Source organism: Lepidochelys kempii, chromosome 2 (assembly GCF_965140285.1).
Source record: "Lepidochelys kempii isolate rLepKem1 chromosome 2, rLepKem1.hap1, whole genome shotgun sequence".
NCBI lineage: Eukaryota > Metazoa > Chordata > Testudines > Cheloniidae > Lepidochelys > Lepidochelys kempii.
In genome coordinates this window covers 234258955-234282473 of record NC_136381.1, presented here as the reverse complement: position 1 = coordinate 234282473, position 23519 = coordinate 234258955, and the positions used below count along the sequence as shown (strand labels likewise).

The 23519-nt window shown below is 43.1% G+C and overlaps 1 protein-coding gene across 2 annotated transcripts in view; it reads left to right on the top strand.

Annotated features, from left to right (window-relative positions):
* The window catches only part of PIP4K2A (phosphatidylinositol-5-phosphate 4-kinase type 2 alpha), a 201297-nt gene extending 187087 nt beyond the window's left edge, over positions 1 to 14210 (top strand). For both annotated transcript variants that reach the window (XM_073334225.2, XM_073334226.1), the window contains 3 exons: positions 415 to 658; positions 2387 to 2490; positions 12288 to 14210. In XM_073334225.2, coding sequence (XP_073190326.1) covers positions 415 to 658; positions 2387 to 2490; positions 12288 to 12368 — 429 coding nt within the window. In that variant the 3' untranslated portion in view covers positions 12369 to 14210. The remainder of the gene's footprint in view (positions 1 to 414; positions 659 to 2386; positions 2491 to 12287) is intronic.
* The last annotated feature ends 9309 nt before the right edge of the window (positions 14211 to 23519 follow it).

The following is a 23519-nucleotide window of genomic DNA, read 5'->3' as shown; positions in this document are numbered from 1 at the left end:
TACAGAAAAGCATGATACAGGCATTGTGCAAGGTGCCCAGAACGACTCTGCTTGTGCATCTTAGTGTTGATCTATAGCATCTGTGTCCCTGACCTCCCTGGAGCCCTCAATGCTAATGATGTTATAATGTGTAATAGTGAGTTTCAGATAGCAAAATAATAAAATACATTTAAAATGGACATTTTTGTCTACTCCCACTGCCTCTTCCCACACTTCAGGTTGTTCCCTCTGTACCTGGCACAACAATCCTGAAGATATCCCTTATTTTAAATCCAGTCTTAGCCCCTATCCCAGCCACCCTCTATTAGAGATATTTGCTCTTCTTTATAGACATTTATCTTTACATACTTTCCTATGTTCACAGTCAGATCTGACTTCACTGTGATATTGACATTGCTTATAATCACCTTCTAGTTCCTTGCTCAGTTAAAACTCATGGACTACAGCTTGCTGCTTGGAATTCATGATGTTGAGAGAGCTGAACAGGAAGAGGTAGAGTGTGAGGAAAACGATGGAGAAGATGAAGGGGAAAGTGATGGGACCCATCCTGTTGGAACGCCTCCAGACAGTCCAGGAAATACACTGAACAGCTCACAGCCTTTGGCTCCAGGGGAATTTGATCCAGCCATTGATGTTTATGGAATAAAATGCCATGAAAGTAAGCAGTATTGCTGTGAATATTTTTTATGTATGAGATGTTTTTATTTTTGCATCAAAATCTCAAAGCCTTCATAACCACATAAAGGCAAAATTATATTGCACAGTATAATCCATTCTGTAAAAAAGGAAATTAGTTCATTTTTGGTGCAACAGAAAGTTGAAGGCACCTATATTGCTTGGCTATGATACTTAATATAATTTATTTCTTGGCTATTGTAATGTCTGGAAACACAGTAAAACAGTTTATGTACAGCCCAAGCAGCTAATGTACTTGCTCAGCTGTTTACACTGCTGCATCCTGTGTGTCTTAGAATCCAGGAGAAAAGCTCCTTTGTGAGGAGGGGTGGAAATCTATTTGCTGTACATAATTGTTTTTTACGCTGATAGATAAGCCAGTACTGTTAGCAGTGGTTCAGAAAAAGGAGCAAATCACTGCTTTGACCTATATCTCAAAGACTTCTTTACTTCTAAAAAATATTTGTAGACTTTGAGCCCAGTTTTGTACTACTTATAAGAAAATCTCATCCAGAAGACTGTTTTGTACAAGAAGCAAGTGAGCTTTAGGGTAGTCCATAGCACTGAGCAGGCATGCTTTCTATTTAAAGTTACCATGGATTGTTCAAAGCAGACAAAGTATCTGCTTTCCATCGAGTCCCTGCTTTGTAAACATATTGGTAAATCCATTTTCCTACCATTCATAAATGAAATGTGATCTTAATTGTTGAAACACAAGCACTGTCCACAAAATATATACTGTATATACACCTCTACCCCAATGTAACGCGGTCCACGGGAGCCAAAAAATCTTACCGCGTTATAAGTGAAACTGTGTTATATTGAACTTGCTTTGGTCCCTCTGTTCCTTGTCCCCTGACCGCCCCCTGCAGAGACCCCTGTCCCTAATCAGCCCCAGGACCACACCCCCTACCCAATCCCTGTCCCCTGACTGCCCCAACCCCTATCCACACCCCTACCCTCTGACAGGCACTCACTGACAGTGGCAGGAAGCAGAGCCACGTGGCCCCAGCCGCAGCGCTCCACTTCCTGCCGCCGGTGAGTGCAGGGAGGCTGGGGAAAGGACGCTTACCGGTGGCGGGAAGCAGAGCGCTGCAGCTGAGAGCTGGCAGAGTGGAGTGGGCTGGGGCCACGTTGCTCCGCTTCCGCTGCTGCCGGTGAGTGCAGGAGGGGTTCCCTTCCCCCAACCCCTCTCCCCCGAGCGACACGGCTGGGGCTGGGGTGAGGGAAGCAGAGCGGGCTGCTCCTGGCCCCCCGCTAATCACCCGAGCCACTCTGGGCCTGTGGGCCCCCCAAAAGTGCCCCCCCACAGCTCCTGCCTCCCAGACCCTGGCCGGGGGGAGGCCTGCTTTACTGCATTGTATGCGAACCCATGTTATATCGGGGTAGAGGTGTACTTGGCCATTTTTCCATATTTATATCTCAGAAATAATTGTGGATGAAATGAAAATACATGTTGGTTTTAACAAGGAATATTGGCTTATGTCTACTAATGTTGCAGTTTGCATTATCTTTTATTTCATATGTATGAATGCAGCTAAACTAGAAATGAAAAGGGCCTGAGCCTACACTCTTTAAACACCTAAAGCTCTGACTGAGCTCTCTCCCTTTCCTGAAGTTTGACTTCATTTTAGTCACATGTCAAAAGAAAGAATCTTGATAAAAATACTTGTAAAGTCATTCTGACTGCAATACATTTGTCATTCTGCAGATGCACCTAGGAAGGAGGTATACTTTATGGCTATTATTGACATTCTTACTCATTATGATGCAAAAAAGAAAGCTGCCCATGCTGCAAAAACTGTTAAACATGGTGTAAGTATCTGTTTTTCTCTAATTCCATTGCTACTTCTGAATATTTGCTATTTAATGCCTAGCTGTAGCATAGTTTTGGGGATTTATGGAAGGATGCAGAATAAGTAAAGTTTTCTTTTTAATTTTGTTAATTAAATCTTTAAATAACTGTGATACAAAACTAGAAAGTGATTGTTGCACATTAAATAGTCTCCCCCCACCCCGTAGTCTCAAAGTCCCACAAAGTGAAAACTCTTTTTCACCCTGTGATTGTATTAGGAAAGAATCTTAAAAATACTATGCCAGATGCAGATAAATACATAATTTATAGTGTACTGAATTGTTTTTCAAAATAGCCAACACTTAAAACTTTGTAACCAAGTTAAAGAGCAAATCTCAGGAGCGAAATAGCCTCTTACTATTGCAAATGATCCACAGAGCAAGGCACATCTTTAACAAAAAATAGCTGAACCCTTTAATATTTTGTTGATTTGAGCAGTGGTTTTACCTAGAAGTCATTCATCTCTCTTTTTTTTTTTTAAATGGTTCAATATAAAGAGAACTCTGAGTGCGGAAGTCTTCATTTAGGCCTTGATCCTACAAACATCTGTATGGAAGACCCTTATGCTCATATGCAGCGCCACAGAAGTCACTTATGAATTAGATTGAATGATAAAGAACGTAATGACTATGTTGTGCATTTGTTGGCCCAATCCGCTGAGAGTTTACTCCAAAATGTATAATATGGCTTACTCTGTAAGGCTTTTAGTAAAATACAGTTGGGGTGGGGGGAAGCATCAAAACTCAAATGTATTGCTTTACTACCTTAAAATCCCTTGTCTGAAGGATATGTGTTGTTGTAAATACAGACAAGGCAATATGACTATCACTATTTGACTATAAAGGTAGTTAAGCTCTGGAATAAACTTTCAAGGGAGGTTGTGGAATCCCCACAGGGAGATGGCACCTCCATTCAAAATTTTTTAGGGGTCTGCAATCAAAGTAGGTTCAAAACAACAGGCTTACTGGAATCGCTTTCTACAGGGAGCCATCTCGAAAGAGGTCATTCATGTCAGGACAGAACTAGTGGAAGAGGAAAAAACTCCATCTTCTAAAAAAAACCTCATCAACAGACAAGGCTGTCATGCCTCCCCTGCCATTCTATCCCGATTACTTCGAGGCCTTTCAAGAACTCATAAAAAGGGTAACAGACACGTTACAAGTCCCATTAGAGGAGATTCAGGGAACACAACACACCTTGTTCAATATCCTTCATTCACTTCCTCGGGGCAAGATTGCCTTGCCTATCAATGACTCTTTGCTTATTCCAACACACAAAACAGGTTGGACAAACTCCTGTGAAGGATAGTCTATGTTTACTTGGTCCTGCCACAGCACAGGGAGCTGGACTTGATGACTTCCCAAGGTCCCTTCCAGCCCTACATCTCTATGATTCTGTCACTGTGGGCCACCATTTTAGGTCTTGATCCTGTAAACATGAGTAACTTTGTCCAGCTGAGCGGTCCTGTTGAATACTCAGTGAGATTGCTCATGTCAGTAAAAATGCACACATACAGTAAGTATTTGCCATATCGGGCCCTTAGCTATCCTTTTTATAAAAAACAAAAACTGAAGAACATCATTGTTGATTGTCACGGTTCCTCCCCCACTCTGAACTCTAGGGTACAGATGTGGGGACCTGCATGAAAAACCTCCTAAGCTTATCTTTACCAGCTTAGGTCAAAACTTCCCCAAGGTACAAAATATTACATCCGTTATCCTTGGACTGGCCGCTACCACCACCAAACTAATACTGGTCACTGGGGAAGAGCTGTTTGGACGCGTCCTTCCCCCCAAAATACTTCCCAAATCCTTGCACCCCACTTCCTGGACAAGGTTTGGTAAAAAGCCTCACCAATTTGCCTAGGTGACTACAGACCCAGACCCTTGGATCTTAAGAATAATGAACAATCCTCCCAACACTTGCACCCCCCCTTTCCTGGGAAATGTTGGATAAAAAGCCTCACCAATTTGCATAGGTGACCACAGACCCAAACCCTTGGATCTGAGAACAATGAAAAAGCATTCAGTGTTTTACAAGAAGACTTTTAATAAAAAATAGAAGTAAATAGAAATAAAGAAATCCCCCCTGTAAAATCAGGATGGTAGATATCTTACAGGGTAATTAGATTCAAAAACATAGAGAACCCCTCTAGGCAAAACCTTAAGTTACAAAAAAGATACACAGACAGAAATAGTTATTCTATTCAGCACAATTCTTTTCTCAGCCATTTAAAGAAATCATAATCTAACACATACCTAGCTAGATTACTTACTAAAAGTTCTAAGACTCCATTCCTGTTCTGTCCCCGGCCAAGACGACTACAGACAGACACAGACCCTTTGTTTCTCTCCCTCCTCCCAGCTTTTGAAAGTATCTTGTCTCCTCATTGGTCATTTTGGTCAGGTGCCAGCGAGGTTACCTTTAGCTTCTTAACCCTTTACAGGTGAGAGGAGCTTTCCCCTGGCCAGGAGGGATTTCAAAGGGGTTTACCCTTCCCTTTATATTTATGACACGCCCCCCAAATCTCAGCTAGGGTGAAACACTGGCTGGGATTTCTTCCTGGAGCTCTAGGAAAACAGAGTTAATAAGACACATGCATCTCTAAATATACTACCAAGTACATAAAGACTAACAATATTTTCCACATCTCAAGGACGATTTTAACCAGTTGATTCTGGGAAACTTTCACGGGAGAGTGCATCAGCCACTTTGTTAGAAGCTCCTGAGATGTGTTGGATGTCGAAATCAAAATCTTGGAGAGCTAAACTCCACCGAAGAAGTTTTTTGTTAGTTTCTTTGACGGTGTGAAGCCACTTTAGTGCAGCATGGTCGGTTTGCAGGTGGAAACGCCGTCCCCAAACATATGGGCGTAGCTTTTCCAGAGCGTAGACAATGGCATAACATTCTTTTTCAGTGACTGACCAGTTGCTTTCCCTCTCAGACAGTTTTTTGCTGAGAAACACTACAGGGTGGAATTCTTGATCAGGTCCTTTCTGCATTAAAACTGCTCCCACACCACGCTCGGATGCATCTGTGGTTACTAGGAACGGTTTGTCAAAGTCTGGGGCCCTTAGTACAGGGTCAGACATGAGTGTCGCTTTAAGCTTGTTAAAGGCCTTCTGACACTTTCCGGTCCACTGAACAGCATTTGGCTGTTTCTTTTTGGTTAGGTCTGTCAGTGGGGCAGCGATTTGGCTGTAGTGCGGTACAAATCGTCTGTAATAACCGGCCAAGCCTAAGAAGGATTGAACCTGTTTCTTTGACTTTGGGACAGGCCACTTTTGGATAGCATCCACTTTGGCCTGTAGGGGGCTGATAGTTCTTTGACCCACCTGGTGTCCAAGGTAAGTCACTCTGTTTAGGCCTATTTGACACTTCTTAGCCTTAACAGTTAGTCCTGCCTCCCTTATGCGCTCAAGGACTTTTTGTAGATGTTCCAGGTGGTCTGCCCAGGAATCCGAAAATATGGCCACATCGTCAAGGTAGGCGACTGCATATTCTCCTAATCCCGCTAGGAGACCATCTACAAGTCTTTGGAAAGTGGCGGGTGCATTTCGCAGCCCGAAAGGGAGTACATTAAATTCATACAGCCCGAGATGTGTGATGAAGGCTGACCTTTCCTTGGCAGATTCATCTAGCGGTACCTGCCAGTACCCCTTGGTTAAGTCCAAGGTAGAGATGAACTGGGCCCGTCCCAGTTTCTCTAATAGTTCATCAGTGCGTGGCATTGGATAGTTGTCTGGGCGAGTTATAGCATTTAGCTTACGGTAGTCCACGCAAAAACGTATTTCCCCATCTGGTTTGGGAACTAGAACCACTGGAGATGCCCATGCACTTTCAGAGGGGCGGATTACACCCATCTGTAACATATCCTGGATCTCCCGTTCTATAGCAGTTTTAGCTTGAGGAGACACCCGGTAAGGGTGGACCCTAATTGGGTGAGCATTACCTGTGTCAATGGAGTGGTATGCCCGTTCAGTCAGTCCTGGGGTGGCTGAGAACGTTGGCGCGTAGCTAGTGCACAGCTCCTGGATCTGCTGTCGCTGCATACACCCAAGGGTCATGGAGAGGTTCACCTCTTCCACACCACCAGCACATTTCCCTTCGTAATAGACACCTTCAGGCCACTCAGCGTCGTCTCCTCCCTGGGCTGTAAACTGACAAACCTTTAATTCTCTGGAATAAAAGGGCTTTAGAGAATTAATATGATACACCTTAGGCTTTCGGTTGGAGGTGGGGAATGCTATGAGATAATTAACAGCTCCCAGGCGCTCCTGGACCACGAATGGCCCTTCCCACGATGCTTCCATTTTATGGGCCTGGAGCGCCTTTAAGACCATGACCTGGTCTCCTACTTTGAAGGAACGCTCTCTGGCATGTTTATCATACCAGGCTTTTTGCTCTTTTTGAGCATCCTGTAAGTTTTCTCTAGCAAGGGCTAAAGAGGTTCGGAGGGTGTTTTGTAGGTTGGTTACAAAGTCCAGAATGTTAGTTCCTGGAGAAGGTGTAAATCCCTCCCATTGCTGCTTCACCAACTGCAATGGCCCCTTAACCTCACGGCCATATACAAGTTCAAATGGGGAAAACCCTAAACTGGGATGTGGTACAGCTCTGTAGGCAAAGAGCAACTGCTGCAATACTAGGTCCCAATCATTGGAGTGCTCATTTACGAATTTACGTATCATGGCCCCCAAAGTTCCATTAAACTTCTCCACCATGCCATTTCTTTGATGATGGTAAGGAGTGGCAACCAAGTGATTTACCCCATGAGCTTCCCAAAGGTTTTTCATAGTTCCTGCCAGGAAATTAGTCCCTGCATCTGTGAGGATGTCGGAGGGCCAACCTACCCTGGCAAAAATGTCTGCTAGTGCCTGGCACACACTTTTAGCCCTGGTGTTGCTTAGAGCTACTGCTTCCGGCCATCGGGTGGCAAAATCCATGAAAGTCAGTATGTACTGCTTTCCTCTGGGTGTCTTTTTTTCGGAAAAGGACCCAGAATATCCACAGCTACTCGCTGAAATGGAACTTCAATGATGGGGAGTGGCTGGAGAGGAGCTTTGACCTGGTCTTGGGGTTTTCCCACTCTTTGGCACACCTCACAAGACTGGACATAGGTAGAAACATCCTTGCCCATTCTCTCCCAGTGGAATGACCCCCCCAAACGGTCTTTGGTCCTGTTCACCCCAGCATGGCCACTAGGGTGATCATGGGCTAAGCTCAAGAGCTTGGCCCGGTATTTAGTTGGAACTACCAACTGTCTCTGAGGATGCCAGTCTTCCTGGTGTCCCCCAGAAAGAGTTTCCTTGTATAAAAGTCCTCTTTCTACAACAAACCTGGATCGATTAGAAGAGCTGAGAGGCGGTGGGTTGCTCCGTGCCGCCGTCCACGCTCTCTGGAGGCTTTCATCTGCTTCCTGTTTGGTCTGGAACTGTTCCCTTGATGCTGGAGACATCAGTTCCTCATTGGATTGGGGACATAGGCTTGGTCCCTCTGGAAGCGATATAGGGGATGGAGCTGTTTCTGTTGACTGTGAACCGCTCTCCGCTGGTGCACTATGTTGGGATTCAGGCTCCGGCTGAGCCTCTTGTGTAGGGTTATCGGCTGCTGCCAGTTCAGGTTCGGTGGGGCCCTCTGGTGTTGAGGTTACAAGTACTGGATTCAGTGCTGGCACGGGGTCTGGTGTTGGTTGTTTGGCTGGTTCCGGTTTTGGGACTGGTTCCGTCTGGGTCTCTGGGACTGGATCCACTACTGCTGTTGCAGACATTGGCCTGGGGTCCGGGTCCATCACCTCTGACCGGGCCCTGATAGAAGTTTCCGGAACAGAGCTAGGCCTCACGGCTTGTTTAGCCTGGCTGCGGGTGACCGTTCCCACCCTCTTGGCCTGCTTCACGTGATTGGCCAAGTCTTCCCCCAACAGCATGGGGATGGGATAATCATCATAGACTGCAAAAGTCCACATTCCTGACCAGCCCTTGTACTGGACAGGCAACTTGGCTGTAGGCAAATTGAAAGAGTTGGACTTGAAGGGTTGAATTGTCACTTGGATCTCTGGGTTGATTAAATTGGGGTCCACTAAGGAAGCATGGATAGCTAACACTTGTGCTCCGGTGTCCCTCCACGCGGTGACCTTCTTCCCGCCCACACTCACAGTTTCCCTCCGCTCCAAGGGTATCTGGGAGGTATCTGGGCCTGTGGACCTCTGGTGTGATTCCGGTGCAATGAACTGTAATCCGTTGGGGTTCTTGCGGCAGTTGGCCCTTACATGCCCCAGCTCGTTACATTTAAAACGTCGTCCAGCTGACAGGTCACCGGGGCGAGGTGGGTTGCTGGAGAACGGGGTGGTGGGACGATAAGGGGTCTGGAGGGTTCTTTGGGAGGTAGGTGGGGCTTTGGGCGGCCCCCGGTAATAGGGTGTGGTCTGGGGTGGTCCCTTCTGGTCTCCGCTCCAACTGCAACCAGTTTTCTTCTTCTCTGCCACCTCCACCCATCTGGCTCCAATCTCTCCTGCCTCGATTACAGTTTTGGGTTTCCCATCTAGGATGTATCTTTCTATTTCCTCAGGAACACCCTCTAAGAATTGTTCCATTTGCATTAGGAAGGGCAAATTTACTGGAGATTCAACACTTGCTCCTGATATCCAGGCATCCCAATGTTTCACAATGTGGTAGGCATGTCGGGTAAATGACATGTCTGGTTTCCACCTTAGGGCTCGGAACCTCCGACGAGACTGCTCGGGTGTTATCCCCATTCTGACTCTCGCCTTGGATTTAAACAGTTCATACTTGTTCATATGTTCTTTAGGCATTTCAGCTGCCACCTCAGCTAAGGGTCCACTGAGCTGCGGCCTCAGCTCTACCATGTATTGGTCAGTAGAGATGTTGTACCCAAGGCAGGCCCTTTCGAAGTTTTCTAAGAAGGCCTCAGTATCATCACCTGCCTTGTAGGTGGGGAACTTTCTGGGATGGGAAGTGGTACCTGGAGAAGGATTGCTAGGGTTTGTTGGTATATTCTGCTGGGCCTTTATCCTCTCCATCTCCTCCACATGCTTCCTTGCCTCCATTGCCCTCTTGTGGGCAGCCTCCTGTACCTCCTTCTCCAGCCGCATGAGTTCTATCTGTCTTTCATGTTCCTTTTGTTTTTCCTCAGCCTGAAATTTGGCTAATTCCAGCTGTAGTCGAGCCGAGGATTTGGCCATTCTAACCTCTCTGTTTTTAACTAACTTTACACCCGAGGTTTAGAAATAAACAAACAAAACTTGGCTGTAAAATTTTGCTGTGCTGGAATAGAATACCTATTCTCTGATAGTGATTGTCAGCCTACAGAAAAAGACAATTCCCTTGTCTCTGCTCTGGGCCCAAATTAAAGCAAAAAACCTCCAACTACTTGGAAACTTGCTTACCCAGCCCAAAGAAAAAAAAAATTTCTTTTCAAACCTGTGCTCCTTGTAAAACAAGAAAAAATCAAAATCCTAAAAAAAACCCTGCCACTTTTGTCTCCAGGCAAATGGGTAGAGCACACACCCCCTATTTACTTTTAGGAAGAAAAAAAAAAAAAAACCTCTGGGTTGGAAGACTGAATTTCCCTGCAGGAGTTAAGTACCCTGCCTCCAGGCAAAGAAAACCTGCAATTCACAAGATAATCCCCTTTTGTCTCTGCTTGGCCACAAAGCAGAGAGAAACCAAGCTGCTTTCAGTTTCAAAGCTGCTTTCTGGACTTCCTAAAAATTCCTTTTTAAAATCTGTATTTCTAGTTCAAAAAATCTCAACTGGATCTCAAAATGATTTCAGGTTAATCCCACCACTGTGCCACCATGTCACGGTTCCTCCCCCACTCTGAACTCTAGGGTACAGATGTGGGGACCTGCATGAAAAACCTCCTAAGCTTATCTTTACCAGCTTAGGTCAAAACTTCCCCAAGGTACAAAATATTACATCCGTTATCCTTGGACTGGCCGCTACCACCACCAAACTAATACTGGTTACTGGGGAAGAGCTGTTTGGACGCGTCCTTCCCCCCAAAATACTTCCCAAATCCTTGCACCCCACTTCCTGGACAAGGTTTGGTAAAAAGCCTCACCAATTTGCCTAGGTGACTACAGACCCAGACCCTTGGATCTTAAGAATAATGAACAATCCTCCCAACACTTGCACCCCCCCTTTCCTGGGAAATGTTGGATAAAAAGCCTCACCAATTTGCATAGGTGACCACAGACCCAAACCCTTGGATCTGAGAACAATGAAAAAGCATTCAGTGTTTTACAAGAAGACTTTTAATAAAAAATAGAAGTAAATAGAAATAAAGAAATCCCCCCTGTAAAATCAGGATGGTAGATATCTTACAGGGTAATTAGATTCAAAAACATAGAGAACCCCTCTAGGCAAAACCTTAAGTTACAAAAAAGATACACAGACAGAAATAGTTATTCTATTCAGCACAATTCTTTTCTCAGCCATTTAAAGAAATCATAATCTAACACATACCTAGCTAGATTACTTACTAAAAGTTCTAAGACTCCATTCCTGTTCTGTCCCTGGCAAGAGCAGCATACAGACAGACACAGACCCTTTGTTTCTCTCCCTCCTCCCAGCTTTTGAAAGTATCTTGTCTCCTCATTGGTCATTTTGGTCAGGTGCCAGCGAGGTTACCTTTAGCTTCTTAACCCTTTACAGGTGAGAGGAGCTTTCCCCTGGCCAGGAGGGATTTCAAAGGGGTTTACCCTTCCCTTTATATTTATGACATTGATAGTATCAGTTGCTTTAGAATTCTCAGCAATAAATCCCAGTTATGAATTTATAAAGATCATTTCTGTCATACGCTATAAATGCATCTGAAAGTGGAGGCAGCCTTTGTACAGTCATCAGCTGATGATTACTAACAAGATTTAAATTGAATCATCTTTTAAAATACCCACTCGCTTGTCTCTGAAATATTTTATCTACTATCATTGCAAGCAATGCCTAGGATTACAAAAACTGAAAGATTAGGAAATGTATTTTTCTCTTTTGGAAGGTGTTTTGTTTTTTTTTTACTTTCTTCATTGGACAACAGTTAATGTGTATTCAATTTCACTGCTCAAGTCCTGATCCAACTTTTATTGAAGTCAATGGGACTCTTTCCATTCACTGCCTCAAGTTTTCCCCATCTATGTCAAGGGCTTTGAAAATCTGAGATGAAAACTACTGTGGATGAAATCTTGGTTCCATTGAAGTCAATGGGAGTTTTGCCATTGACTTCAATTTAGTCAGGATTTAAGCTTATGTAGAAGTGCAAAATTATTAGTTATTGTTATCACCCAATCCAAAAATAGTCTGATTTGCCTTTTCAAGATAAAAAACCCTATCAGATTGCCATATATTAACAAACAGTGATTACTAGATGTCCGTTCTAATCTGGAGTCATCTTCCATCTGAAGATACCTGTTTGAAGAAAACCTGATGATTCTGTCTGTATCATGGTAATTAAATGCTAGAAATTACAAGGGAGCTTAAAGGTTTCAGAGGGGTAGTTAGGGTAGAGAGAATGTTACATTTTTAAAAGGAGGAGACTGCTCCTGTCGTTACGCCAGTGAGTACAGTTACTCCAGTGTCAAACCGCATGGGATTCTGCATGGGATTTACTACCTTTGTCTGCTATCCTGTTTGCAGGATTGGGACCTGGGACTGAAAATGGCAAGGGAGTTTTAAGGAATGGTTTCCAGACAAAAATATTCAATTAAAGCTGCTTTTCCTCCCCTTTTTACTTCTTCCCTATATAGGCAGGTGCAGAGATTTCAACCGTTAACCCTGAACAGTATTCAAAGCGCTTCTTGGACTTTATTGCCAACATCTTGACGTAACCTATCATGTGACATAGGACAGACACAAGACCTGGGGACAGCATCGGTGGCTACAAGTGTAGGGAAAAGAAAGGAACTCAGAGAAGTGCTCATCTTGCAGAAAGCAACCCCCTTGTTTACATCTGCTGGCAAAGATGAATAATTTGGGGTGGAATACTCGCTTTAACAGCTGCCTGATATTCCCAGCATAGTTCTAGCTATTTCTGACTTTTTTTGTGTGTGCAAAAATATATATATATAAATTAATTGAAAAGATCAGCTTTACTCAGAGTGCATTGCAATGGCAACACTCCGATGCTACTAGCTGAAACGGAATGAATGAGCAGAGGTGTGAGGGTGGGAGAGGAGTAAATGCATGTTAAATCTACAATATTGGTATCAAATTGTAAACTGTGGATCAGTTTATTTTTTGAATGAAAGGATGCAAGACAGTATTCATGATGATGATAATAATAATAATAAAAAAACCTTTACTGCGAATGTTACACTTATACCCTGCACGCTGGCACTCCTTAAAAATAGCAGCAACATTAAACCCTTGGTGCTGGAAGCTTTTCTGTTAGCTCCATTGCTTTTTTTTTTCTTTCCCCATCCACACATTGCATCAGGAAGTCCAGACTCCCAAGAGTCCAAGAGCTAATGTCTCTTGTTTTACAAAGAGCTAATGCCATATTCATGTTGCATATATGTTTTTGCTATAGTGAATTTGTCAGGAGGAAAACCTGTTTATTTCACTTTTATTACCTGAATTTTTTTTCATTGTTATACTGTTATATTCTTGCAATATATGAGCTAATAATGCTACAAGGGGGGAAAAAAGCTTATTTGAAGAAGTGCATAGTTTTGGGCAATAGTAGCTACATCTTCCCGCCCAGGAAGGTGAGCAAAGTGATAGAAATCTCCATTCTCCTGTAATCTAATGAGGACCGAATTTTAAATGCTTATATTGTACTGTTTAAACAGTGGTATTTTATTATAAATTATCCCCCTAAAAATCAATCCTGAATTTTACTGTTTACATTATTAGGAAAACAGGGATACTTTTGAATTTCAGTGTTTGTGTACAGTATGTGATTTTGAAGTTTACATGTAAAGTTATTTTGCAGTACAGATGAAGTAATCTTTGTCATCTCTCGAGGTGTAACTTGCAGAAGTGTACTAAAGTAATGTCTCATTCACCTCCACGGTAGAGTCTCCTTTACAATAAATGGAGAAAGGTTGTTTTTGAGGGGGTTTTTTTCAAATGTTCTTTATCATCTTAAATGACTTGTTTTAGTACTTCCCAAATTTGGTTGTATAATACATTGCCTAAAACTGTGCTGATCATGTTTAACCTGTTAAAAATTTTAAACAATGATACTGTATTTATTTTCCTTCTTTCCTGTATTTTTTTCTGACAGGTTCCAAGCTTAAAAAGTGAGACACAAAATTAGACATGCTTAAAGTTTATCTACTTATACACTGTGCTAAAGCTGTGCCTTTAAAGCTCTTCATTGAAACAGTTGTTTTTATAGGCAATTTAGAAAACAAACTCCCACCCTCCCACCGTAACTTATAACTTAACAAACCCAGGAGTGCCAGGATGCCTTCTCCAATAACTTAATGTCAGTGCTGTTAAGACTGCAACTGTGCATAATGTATGTAGTGTTTACTTCAGAAAAACCTATTAAAAAAGCAGCAGAACTGAATCTTCGGCAGCCAAAGGCAATACCATCCCTATTGCTGTGTACTGATTTTTTTTTAAAAACATGGTTTTGTTACCCTTAACTTAGGGATGTTAACAGCACTGTAATAATGTATGTGTGCACTTCTGTATTGTATTTAAATACATTGATACTGTGGCTTGGTTTTTTTTTGTCCCCTCTTCATGACCCCAGTTAACTGTGGCATCTCATGAATGTTCCTTTTCTGAAGTATACTGTGGCTCCTAAAGTTATGAGACTGCAGAGAGGCCCTGAAGTAAAACAAGGTACACATACATGATCTGAGTAAATACTTAATTGTGGCTAATTAGCGTTTGCTTTTTAGAAGCTTACCTCAAAGCGTTCTTTTTGTCTGTAACTCCTTTGTCTTTGTCACTCCTTATTTCTGATAAACTGTTTATTTGGCCAGGGTAAGGAAGATTCACATTGTATCTCCTAGTGCTAAGACTACACTCCAGACATGAGCAGGGCTTTATAAAATAAAGCACTTTGATGACTCACTAGGTAAATCCTTTGTCCCTGTATTTCCACCGCACTTTTGATCACCTGTAGATTGAATTTTGGATACTAAAGCGAAAGTGTAATTCATATGTGTGTATCAAAGAAAAATATGAAACTGAAGATTTTTCATTTGACTTACAGCCTCTTTTTTTTTCCATATTTGCTCCAAGTGGCTTGAAGGTTTTTGCCTTTGTCTCTTCGTGCTTGAATGTAATTTCTTAGGTAACTCAACCTGTGCTCTGAGAGCAGATATGAAGATTTGTTAGTAGCAATTCTATGGAGTAACATTAAGGTTTAGTACAAAATTGAAACTTCCTCCACAGTGGCTTACTGAAAGAGGGGATTGACAAATAATATAACACCCCCAACCAAATCAGTTATTAAAAAGTACTCAGAAGCAGGATAGAATAATTCTGGAGTTTGTAGACCAAAAAACCCTTTGTGTTCTGGCATTACAGTGCTTTGATTGTCAGCGCTGTCCGCACATGATGTTGCCTGTGCTGTATTTCTTTAACAATACTCTTGGGATGACAATACCAGAGCCCAAGTCTAATTCATGCTGTCCTTTCTTCCATTTTGACTGGGAGTCTTAGTGTTGTTTCAATATTATTTTCTGTTTGAATTTCCTTATTTTATCTTGGAACTATAACAATATAATGAGCCTTTTACCCAAAGAATGTACATGATAGAAGTTGTTCATTTTCTTCATAGGGAACAACTCTTGTAACATAGTCATCTTAAAAGCAGGAGGGGAGAGAGAGGAGAGGATCAGCTCTCTAGTGATCCAGTAAGCGTCTTAATGTACTCTCCAGTCATCACAGGCCCTGCTGGGTCCCCACTAGCACCTCTGCACATGCCCTTGACATAGTCACTCCTACAAGTGTTTGGTTTTTAATGTGAATTTGGTGCTCAAAGAAGCTCAGCACAGGCTAGAGCCCAACTAGTATGGGAAGGTGGTATGCAGGTGTCCCCAGCCAGCTCTGAGATTGTGCCTCAGTTCTAACCTGTATTTTAACACCCATCTCTTGAGCAGGGTGCCAGCTGGGCCAAATTGTGTGCTAGTTTTCGAAAGTGGACTCATAGCTGTTCTGTGGGAGGAGACCTCCAAATGTAATTTCACTGGCAACATGCAATAAGATTTGCACCCAATGGTGAAAGGCACTAGTTTCTTATAGTACTAGCATCTACAGTGAGGAATGTACTGGCTGTCCAACTACACAGAAAGAAACAGTCCTTGCCTCAATGAGGTTACTTCAGCAGACTTTTCAATTAAATACTGAACAGTCAGGGCCTCTTCCATTACTTCTAAGTGGTGCTTTACACTTTCTCCAGAGCTTCTGGACTTCATCCAGCTGGTCTTTCCAAGAAGTATCATGCATTCAAGCCCTTTATAGGTCCTTAGAAGGGTTGCCTATAGAATAGAGGGCTCAGTTCAGTTACTCCAACAGGCCCCTAGGACACCAGTCTGCATTTAGTATTTTAATGACCACACTGCAATCTCTCTGGTCAAACCTCCTTTCTTCAGTCCCCTCTAGGCTGCTGCCACAAACTCTGAACAAAGTGCACCCCACTAATCTGTCTCACCCCCACCCATGGACCAGTCCTTGACCCCACCGTCTCTAACAGATCCTCACAGTCTGAGGGTGACTAACCCTTATGGGTATGGAGGGCTCCACCATCTAGACCCCTGGCTGGCAGCTGCCGCTAACTTCTTCTAGCATCTGAAGAAGGCATGGATCATCAGTACATGCCCACATGGTACTGTATCATATGGGGAGGGGCAGAAAGTCATATCTATAGATTTTCAATTACATTTTTTGTTTTGACTTTAATTTGCTGATCTGAACCTGTGTGAATGTTGATTATATCCAAAATTTATGTTTGTATTTGCCACATGAATGCAAGTTCTACAGCCAAAGGAACAGAAATATGTTTTCCAAGTCACAAGAGGTTATTGGAAACCAATAGTGCCAAACTTAATCCAAGTTTATTATCTGAAATTCAGCTCAACTCTAGCATTTACCTCTTTTCCAAATACAAGATGAGTGAGCAGGCTCCTGTACCAAAAAGAACAGTTACTTTCTGGTAATGGTACCTCTCACATTCTTCCCTTATCTATTCTTTCCCTCCTTTATTCTGGATTCTTCTGAAGTTTACTTAAGTTTGGGGGGGGGGAGGGAGCTGCTGACTCAAGTGGGAGGAGTTATCTTTTTACCTCCTCTGGTAGGGTTTACATTTTTTTTCCTGATGGATGGAGAAAAGGACTGTGAACACTTCCAGTAATTGATCTTACTGTATGTACTGAACAGTGTAAACATTTGCTTTTGTGCAAACCAAAGTGTTCATTTTCAAACACATTATTTGACATCAAAATGGTTGATCTGGATAGAACTGCAGTGTCTCAAAGAACTCCGGTTACAGCTAAGTAACCTTTGCTTTTCTGAAAGCACAGATGAAAACCTATTAAACCTATTAAAATGGTGTTTCTTGTCTCTCTAGCACATTTATACATGGATTTACACAAAATTTAATTAAATAATTTCTCAGAGTCAAATTCATGTACTAAGAGATTTTAAACAAGTGCAAAATGAATAGATGAGCAGAATGTGATTTTAAAATAGGAGTGCTAATTTCTGCTTAATTGTAGTTGCATTTCCAGGCATGCCACAATCTTTTTTATGAGTGCTGTTTCCGACTCTATTCGGTTGATTTCAGAGTAGCAGCCGTGTTAGTCTGTATCCGCAAAAAGAAAAGGAGTACTAGTGGCACCTTAGAGACTAACCAATTTATTTGAGCATGAGCTTTCATGAGCTACAGCTCAAATAAATTTGTTAATCTCTAAAGTGCCACTAGTACTCCTTTTCTTTTTGACTCTATTCGGTTTTCTCCTTTCCTGAGGTAAATGCTCTAACCTCTAACATTTTGAATTACATTTCCAGTTTGTGGCTTGTTTTTTCATTGTAGAACCACTAATATGGTATGAATTAATTTTCTGGTAGGCAGTCACTGTATCAGAAATGCTTGTCAGTGATTTTTGGCATGAATTTAACAGGTGTCTAGAACACAGTTTTGTTCCCTACATTTTGAAGACTGACTTATTTGTCCACACTCCAGGGTTATTGTCTCCTAACCTGCTATGAATGGATAAAATACCCCAAATTTCTTTCTCTTCCATTCTGCTAGAGTCAAATGGCTTGCACGGACTCATTTTATTTGGCTTTTTATTACGTCTAGGAATTGATTGACTTTGTGGAACTCTTATGTCAGGTAAGTATAGTATCTATTAGGATCCCAATTAATTTGATTCTTTGAGTCGCAGTCCCCACTATACCAATGGTGACTTGTCTCATTATGCTTACTCGGTCGCCTAGCTCTCATTCTCAGACACACTATACGTTTGAGAGCACTTCTGCCAACAGACCGTTTTCAGGCAATTTGTCATCTGTGCCTGGAGCTGCACTCTCAGCCTTCATCTACAGCTTGAGTATCCCTAAGGCTGTTGGGTCACCTGGCTACGTGCACACAGATGCTCTAATATGACAGGTTGCATCTTTTGTCCTCCAAATGTGGAGAAGTATAGTTTATAATCCAACCCATCACCCCTTGGACAGATTGGTTTGGCTCCCTCCACTGATCCTGGACTCCTTACGGTGGTGACAGTTAAGGGCAATATATGCCAGAGCCTTCCCTTTGCTCGGCCCCCACTGACCAGGACTGTTGTCACCAACCTCCTTGAGAGGCTGGGGCGCGCATCTGGGGTTGCTGAGAGTTCAGGGTCTATGGTCAGAACAGGAATCTATATTTCATATTGAAATTCTGGAGCTCCAGTCCATTTACAATGCATGTCATGCCTTTCAAGATCGCATCAGGAGTTCACATTCTTAGAAACTGTGAACAGACAAAGAGGAGCACACTCAAGAGTGCTCTGTCAGGAAGTAATCAAGCTTTCGCAGTTTTGCATCAGAACTGGTGATTCTGGTGGCCAATCACTTACCTGCAGCCCAGAATCAACTTATGGATCACCTCTGCAGGAATTTGTCCGAGTCACAACGGGTCTCTGAAGCCCAGAGTCCCACAGTCCATCTTTGCAATGGGGGCATCCCTACAATCTGTTTGCCATAAGAAATACCATTTGTTTTGCTTTCACTTAGGTTAGGAATCCACACTTCTGAATGCTTTCCCTCCGATTTCAATCATCCCACAAGTAATCTTGAAACTCAACTTGGGCCATGCCAAGGTCGTCCTCATTGCTCCAGGATAGCCAAGAGCATGATGGTTCTCCAACCTTCTGGAGTTATCAATTCAGCCTCCCATATCTCTTCCTCTTCATCCCAACCCAGTATCACAGTCAGATCTTACATCCCACACTCAGCTCAGGCTTCAGCCAACATTGATTGAGATTCAGGACATCTTGGAGAACTTGTTACATCTTCAGGTCTTGCACTCAGTTCGTTTTAGCATTTCATCCACCCATCCAGGAGAGGTTGGCATTTTCGAGTGCCGTGGTAGCAAGGTTCTTGAAGGGAATCCACCTCCACCTTCCAGCAAGAGAACCGGTTCCTTTGTGGGACTTCAATATGGTCTTAATGGATCTGATGGGGCCTCCGTTTGAGCTTTTGGCATCTTCTCTTCCTAGTCTGTGTCAAAAGACTGCATTCCTGGTGGCTATAACAGTAAGTATGGCCTACATTCTGTTTCTTGATGTATACATGTAGCCATATTAAACACACGTTGTTTGCTTGCACCCAGTTTACCGAGCAAGCCAGATTGCACTGAATCAGTGACCTGTCCATTTAAACACATAGTCTGCTGAACAGAGGTGGATTTCAGCATGTGCTTAACTGCTTTGCTGAGTCAAATCCATGGTTCTGATCCAGTGCAATTTAGTGCAGTGTCAGTGGAATATTTTTCAACAGACATGCAAGAATAACCTTTTACAAACTGAAAATAAAGATAAATTGGATCAGAGTTAAACATTTTAACCCACAAAGTTGCAGCATGTAAATTAATTAAGTGGGAGGGGAGAATACAGAGAAGACAAAAGGAAACTATGACAGTTGTTGATTTACCTTTTGATAATACAATCTTCTGGGCTGGAGAGAGGAGGAAAGTGATAATTAACTGCCATTTTTGCAGCAGTGACAAACTTTGCAGTTCAAATACATCAAGAGAAAGCAAAGAAAACCCCCTATTCCCTTCAAAACTCATGACTGGTCTTAAAGTCATGAGCTTTGCATTGCCAAAGTTGAATGTTTCATTCTGTTCACATGAATTTGGAAGCAAAATTTAAAAGATGGCCAAGTATGGGTTATTAATGTGTCATTATTTGTATGAGCCATAGGTGTGCATGGTGCTTTTATACACCAGTAAGAAGTGAGGTCCCTGAAACCAGAAACTTACAATCTGCTTTGGACCTGATGCAGAAGGGGATGACAAAGAAAAAGGAGAGTGTGGGAGAATCAGTGTCACAAAAGTAACAGAATGAGAGATGTTTCTCCTGCGTGATACTGGGGAGCACTGGTCAGGTTGTCTCATACCCTTAGGCTATGTCTATACAGCAGTGTGTATCAGCGTTCTGACTCTCATGTATTAGCGAAACCCACCTCCGAGAATCCATGCCACACACGTTCATAGCCACACTGGCTCTACAGTTGCACGTGCCCAGCTCTACGATTTGTCGGGGTATATCCCAGGGTTGTTCGTGCCAAGTGGAGCTGCTCTAGTAATTGGTTTGCTGTGTATTGTCAGAGGAAAAAATGATTATTTACCTGTATTATAACTGTTGATCTTTGAGATGTGGCTCACGTGTATTCTGCTCAGATGTGTGTGCACCCAGCACATCAGAGCTAGAGAGCTTTCTGTAGCAGTAGCCATCAGGCTGGGGCACACACCTTGTGCCTCCTCAGGGACACTCCAGAGGCTATATAACGGCACCTCTGCCCCAACCACCTCTCTCATCAGAAATGTGACTCAAGACTCCGATGCAGAGGGTGGATCAGGGAATACACATGTGAAACCAGAAAAGGAACTTTTTTTTTCTTAGAGTGGTTCACATGTGAGTCACTTGAGTGGAACATACAAGTAGTATCATTAGGAGGTGGGAGTCAGAGTCTATTTAAATGGAGACTGCTGGATTGCTTTCCCAAAATTTGCATCCCATCTTGAAGCAGTTGTGATAGCCTAATGGTGAGTGAAGTATGTAAGGAGAACAAGGTGGCAGCCCTACTAACATCCAAAGTGGGAACCAGGGTGGATAAAAATCAATTATTTTTTTTAAATCGGATTTTTTGATAAAATGCTTTTTGAGGGAAAAAAAAATCTAAAGATACATTATAGCTCAAAGATATCTCATCATGGAATAGGGATTATAAATTCTAATTCTATAGTATGAGACCATGTATTCATGTAATGTTTAAGAAAAATTTTGAAAATGAGTTCCAATAGTTAGTGGATTAGGGACCCAATCTGATGAGGCTCCAGGGGCTTCTGTATAGATTTTTTTTTTTTAGGTTAATCTTTCTATCAACCCAATGGGATTCAGTGCTCAGTCTAGAAGATACCATCCGAGATGCTTAGTTTTGCAGTTCTCAAACTGTGGATTATGCTTGTTAACAGCAAAAATGTTTTTAAGTAAATAATATATAGAGGTGAGAAATAATAAACCTCAACCCTATTGTCCCTCTGCAAATTTGTGTACACAGAGTCAATCCCTTACCTCTCTCTAAAAGTGCAAAGTTTCAAAAAGTTCAGTGAATAGAAGATTGTTAGGGGTGGAATAGATCTGGACAAGGAGAAGAAGTCTGGAGATAAATGTGAGAAGGGAGGGACATGCTGTAGAAACAAAAGTGAAACTGTTTGAGCAGCATATTCCAGAAGTCTTGAGGTCTTTCTGAATGTAGCCTTCATTGATCTGGAATCTACCACACCATTCTCTCACTAAAAGGGAAAGCCTATAATGGCAGCAGGCCATAAAAGAGACCCAGTTTGGGAATATTTTAATGAAGTTCCTCTACCTCTGGGTAAAAAAGGCATGTGTGCAAAATGCAAACAGCGCAACAAAAAATGCAAGGCCTGGTTGCCTGAATGAAACAACATCATGAGAAGTGTTCCTTCTCAGGAGGAAGCTGCGTTGAAGATGATGAACAGAACATGTCTGAACATACAGGATTTTCAGGTTGGTAAACTTTTTTATTTCATACTTCTTTCTTAAGGACTACCTATCTTCCTTCTGGACTATTCTTGAATTCTCATGTTTGAGCAAAAAGTATAGTTGTTACACTATGGTGGTATCATTTTAGATATAGCTGTGATAAAAAATAAATAGCTAAAACAGGCAGATCTTCCTTTTAAAATTTCACCTTTAAAATAGTACTGAGTGTCAGTGAATGCAATGAGTAATACTAAATGAGCAGTATGGTAATAATTAAATAACTGCATTGACTTATTTTGTTTAGGAGAATCCATTCTCAACATAAGGATTCTGAAGACTTTCCACCTTCAATATCACCATCATTTTCATAGTTTGAGTTATCTGCCAATGATAGTGTTTGTCACATCATGTATGTCATGTAGCCACAGTATATCACCTGTAGCAAGAAGAAAAAAAAATCTCCATCATCCAGAAACAACCATTGATAAGTTTGTGATAAGAACTAGAGGACTCTGGTACATCAGGTAATTTCATGGATTTCATGGATTTGGACTTTGCTTGGTAGTATGATGTCTCCACCCAACGTAAGATTTATTCCAATTTGGTAGAGTCCATTGGCAGATCACTCCTCTCTTCTGGCCTGGTCACTCACCAATTTGATGCTTTAGAAGTTGCTACCCACCAAAGTCATCAAGAAATCCTTCAGTTCGGATTGATCCACACAACACGTTCTCCAGCTGTCCTCTGTATTCCCTCATTCATTGCCCACAACCCACATATTATTCCTTGGGGAATTCTGTGTCACTACACATGCACAGAATTTATGTCCCCTGCAGATTTCTTTGCTTCCCTGCAGAAAAATGACTTTCTGACAGAGAAGCCACAAGAGCGGTCAGGTGACCCTCTCCACCAGTATGTTACAGGTGCCCTGGGCAGCCGGCAGAGAGGTAGATCACTGTGGGTGAGGGGGGCAGGACTGAGGAAGACCCAGCTGGTAGCTCCTATCCTGTGGCGGGCTCAGCTGCTAGTCCCAGCTGGGCTGGGGAGAACAGGACTTCCTCTTCCCCTGCATGGCATCTAGGACTGGGTCAAACCCACCCCCAGATTTCTCCCGTAGCTGCAGGAAGATCTGCAAATCTCCCCCCTCCCCCACAACTTCTTGCTCCCATTGCTCCTTAGCTGCAGGGGGAAGGATCCCTGTACAGGGAGTTGCTTCCCCATCCACCCAATCCCCGTGCATCCAGACCCCCTCATACCCAGAACCTCCTGCTGAGCCTCATCCCCCCCACACACACACACGCAGAACCACCTCCCTGATGAGCTCCACTCCCTCTGCACCCAGACCACCCTGACGAGCCATCCACACCTGGATCCCCACCCCCCTAAGCCCTACTCCCCCAGCATCTGGACCCCCCTCAATGAACCCCCCCACACTCAGACTCCCCTGCCAAGCTCTATCCCCCCACCCAGACCCCCCCTGCTGAGCCCTAACCACCTTCACCTGGACCCCCCTTCAGAGTCCCATTATCATTGCACCCAGAACCCCCCAACAAGCCCCCACACCCGGATCCCCCACTGAGACCCTTGCAGCCAGATTGCCCAACCCAGAACCCTCTCAACCCACACCTGGATCCCCCCACACACTAAGCCCCTCTACACTTGGATCCTGCCTTGTTGAGCCTGCCTGCCCACACCTGGTGCACCTGGCATGAAGGAGCAGGGCCCTGGGGTGTTTCTGGGGCAGGCCCAGTCCTTTTGCTGTGTCAGGGTTGGGTGCACCCTCACTGCTGAGTCTGT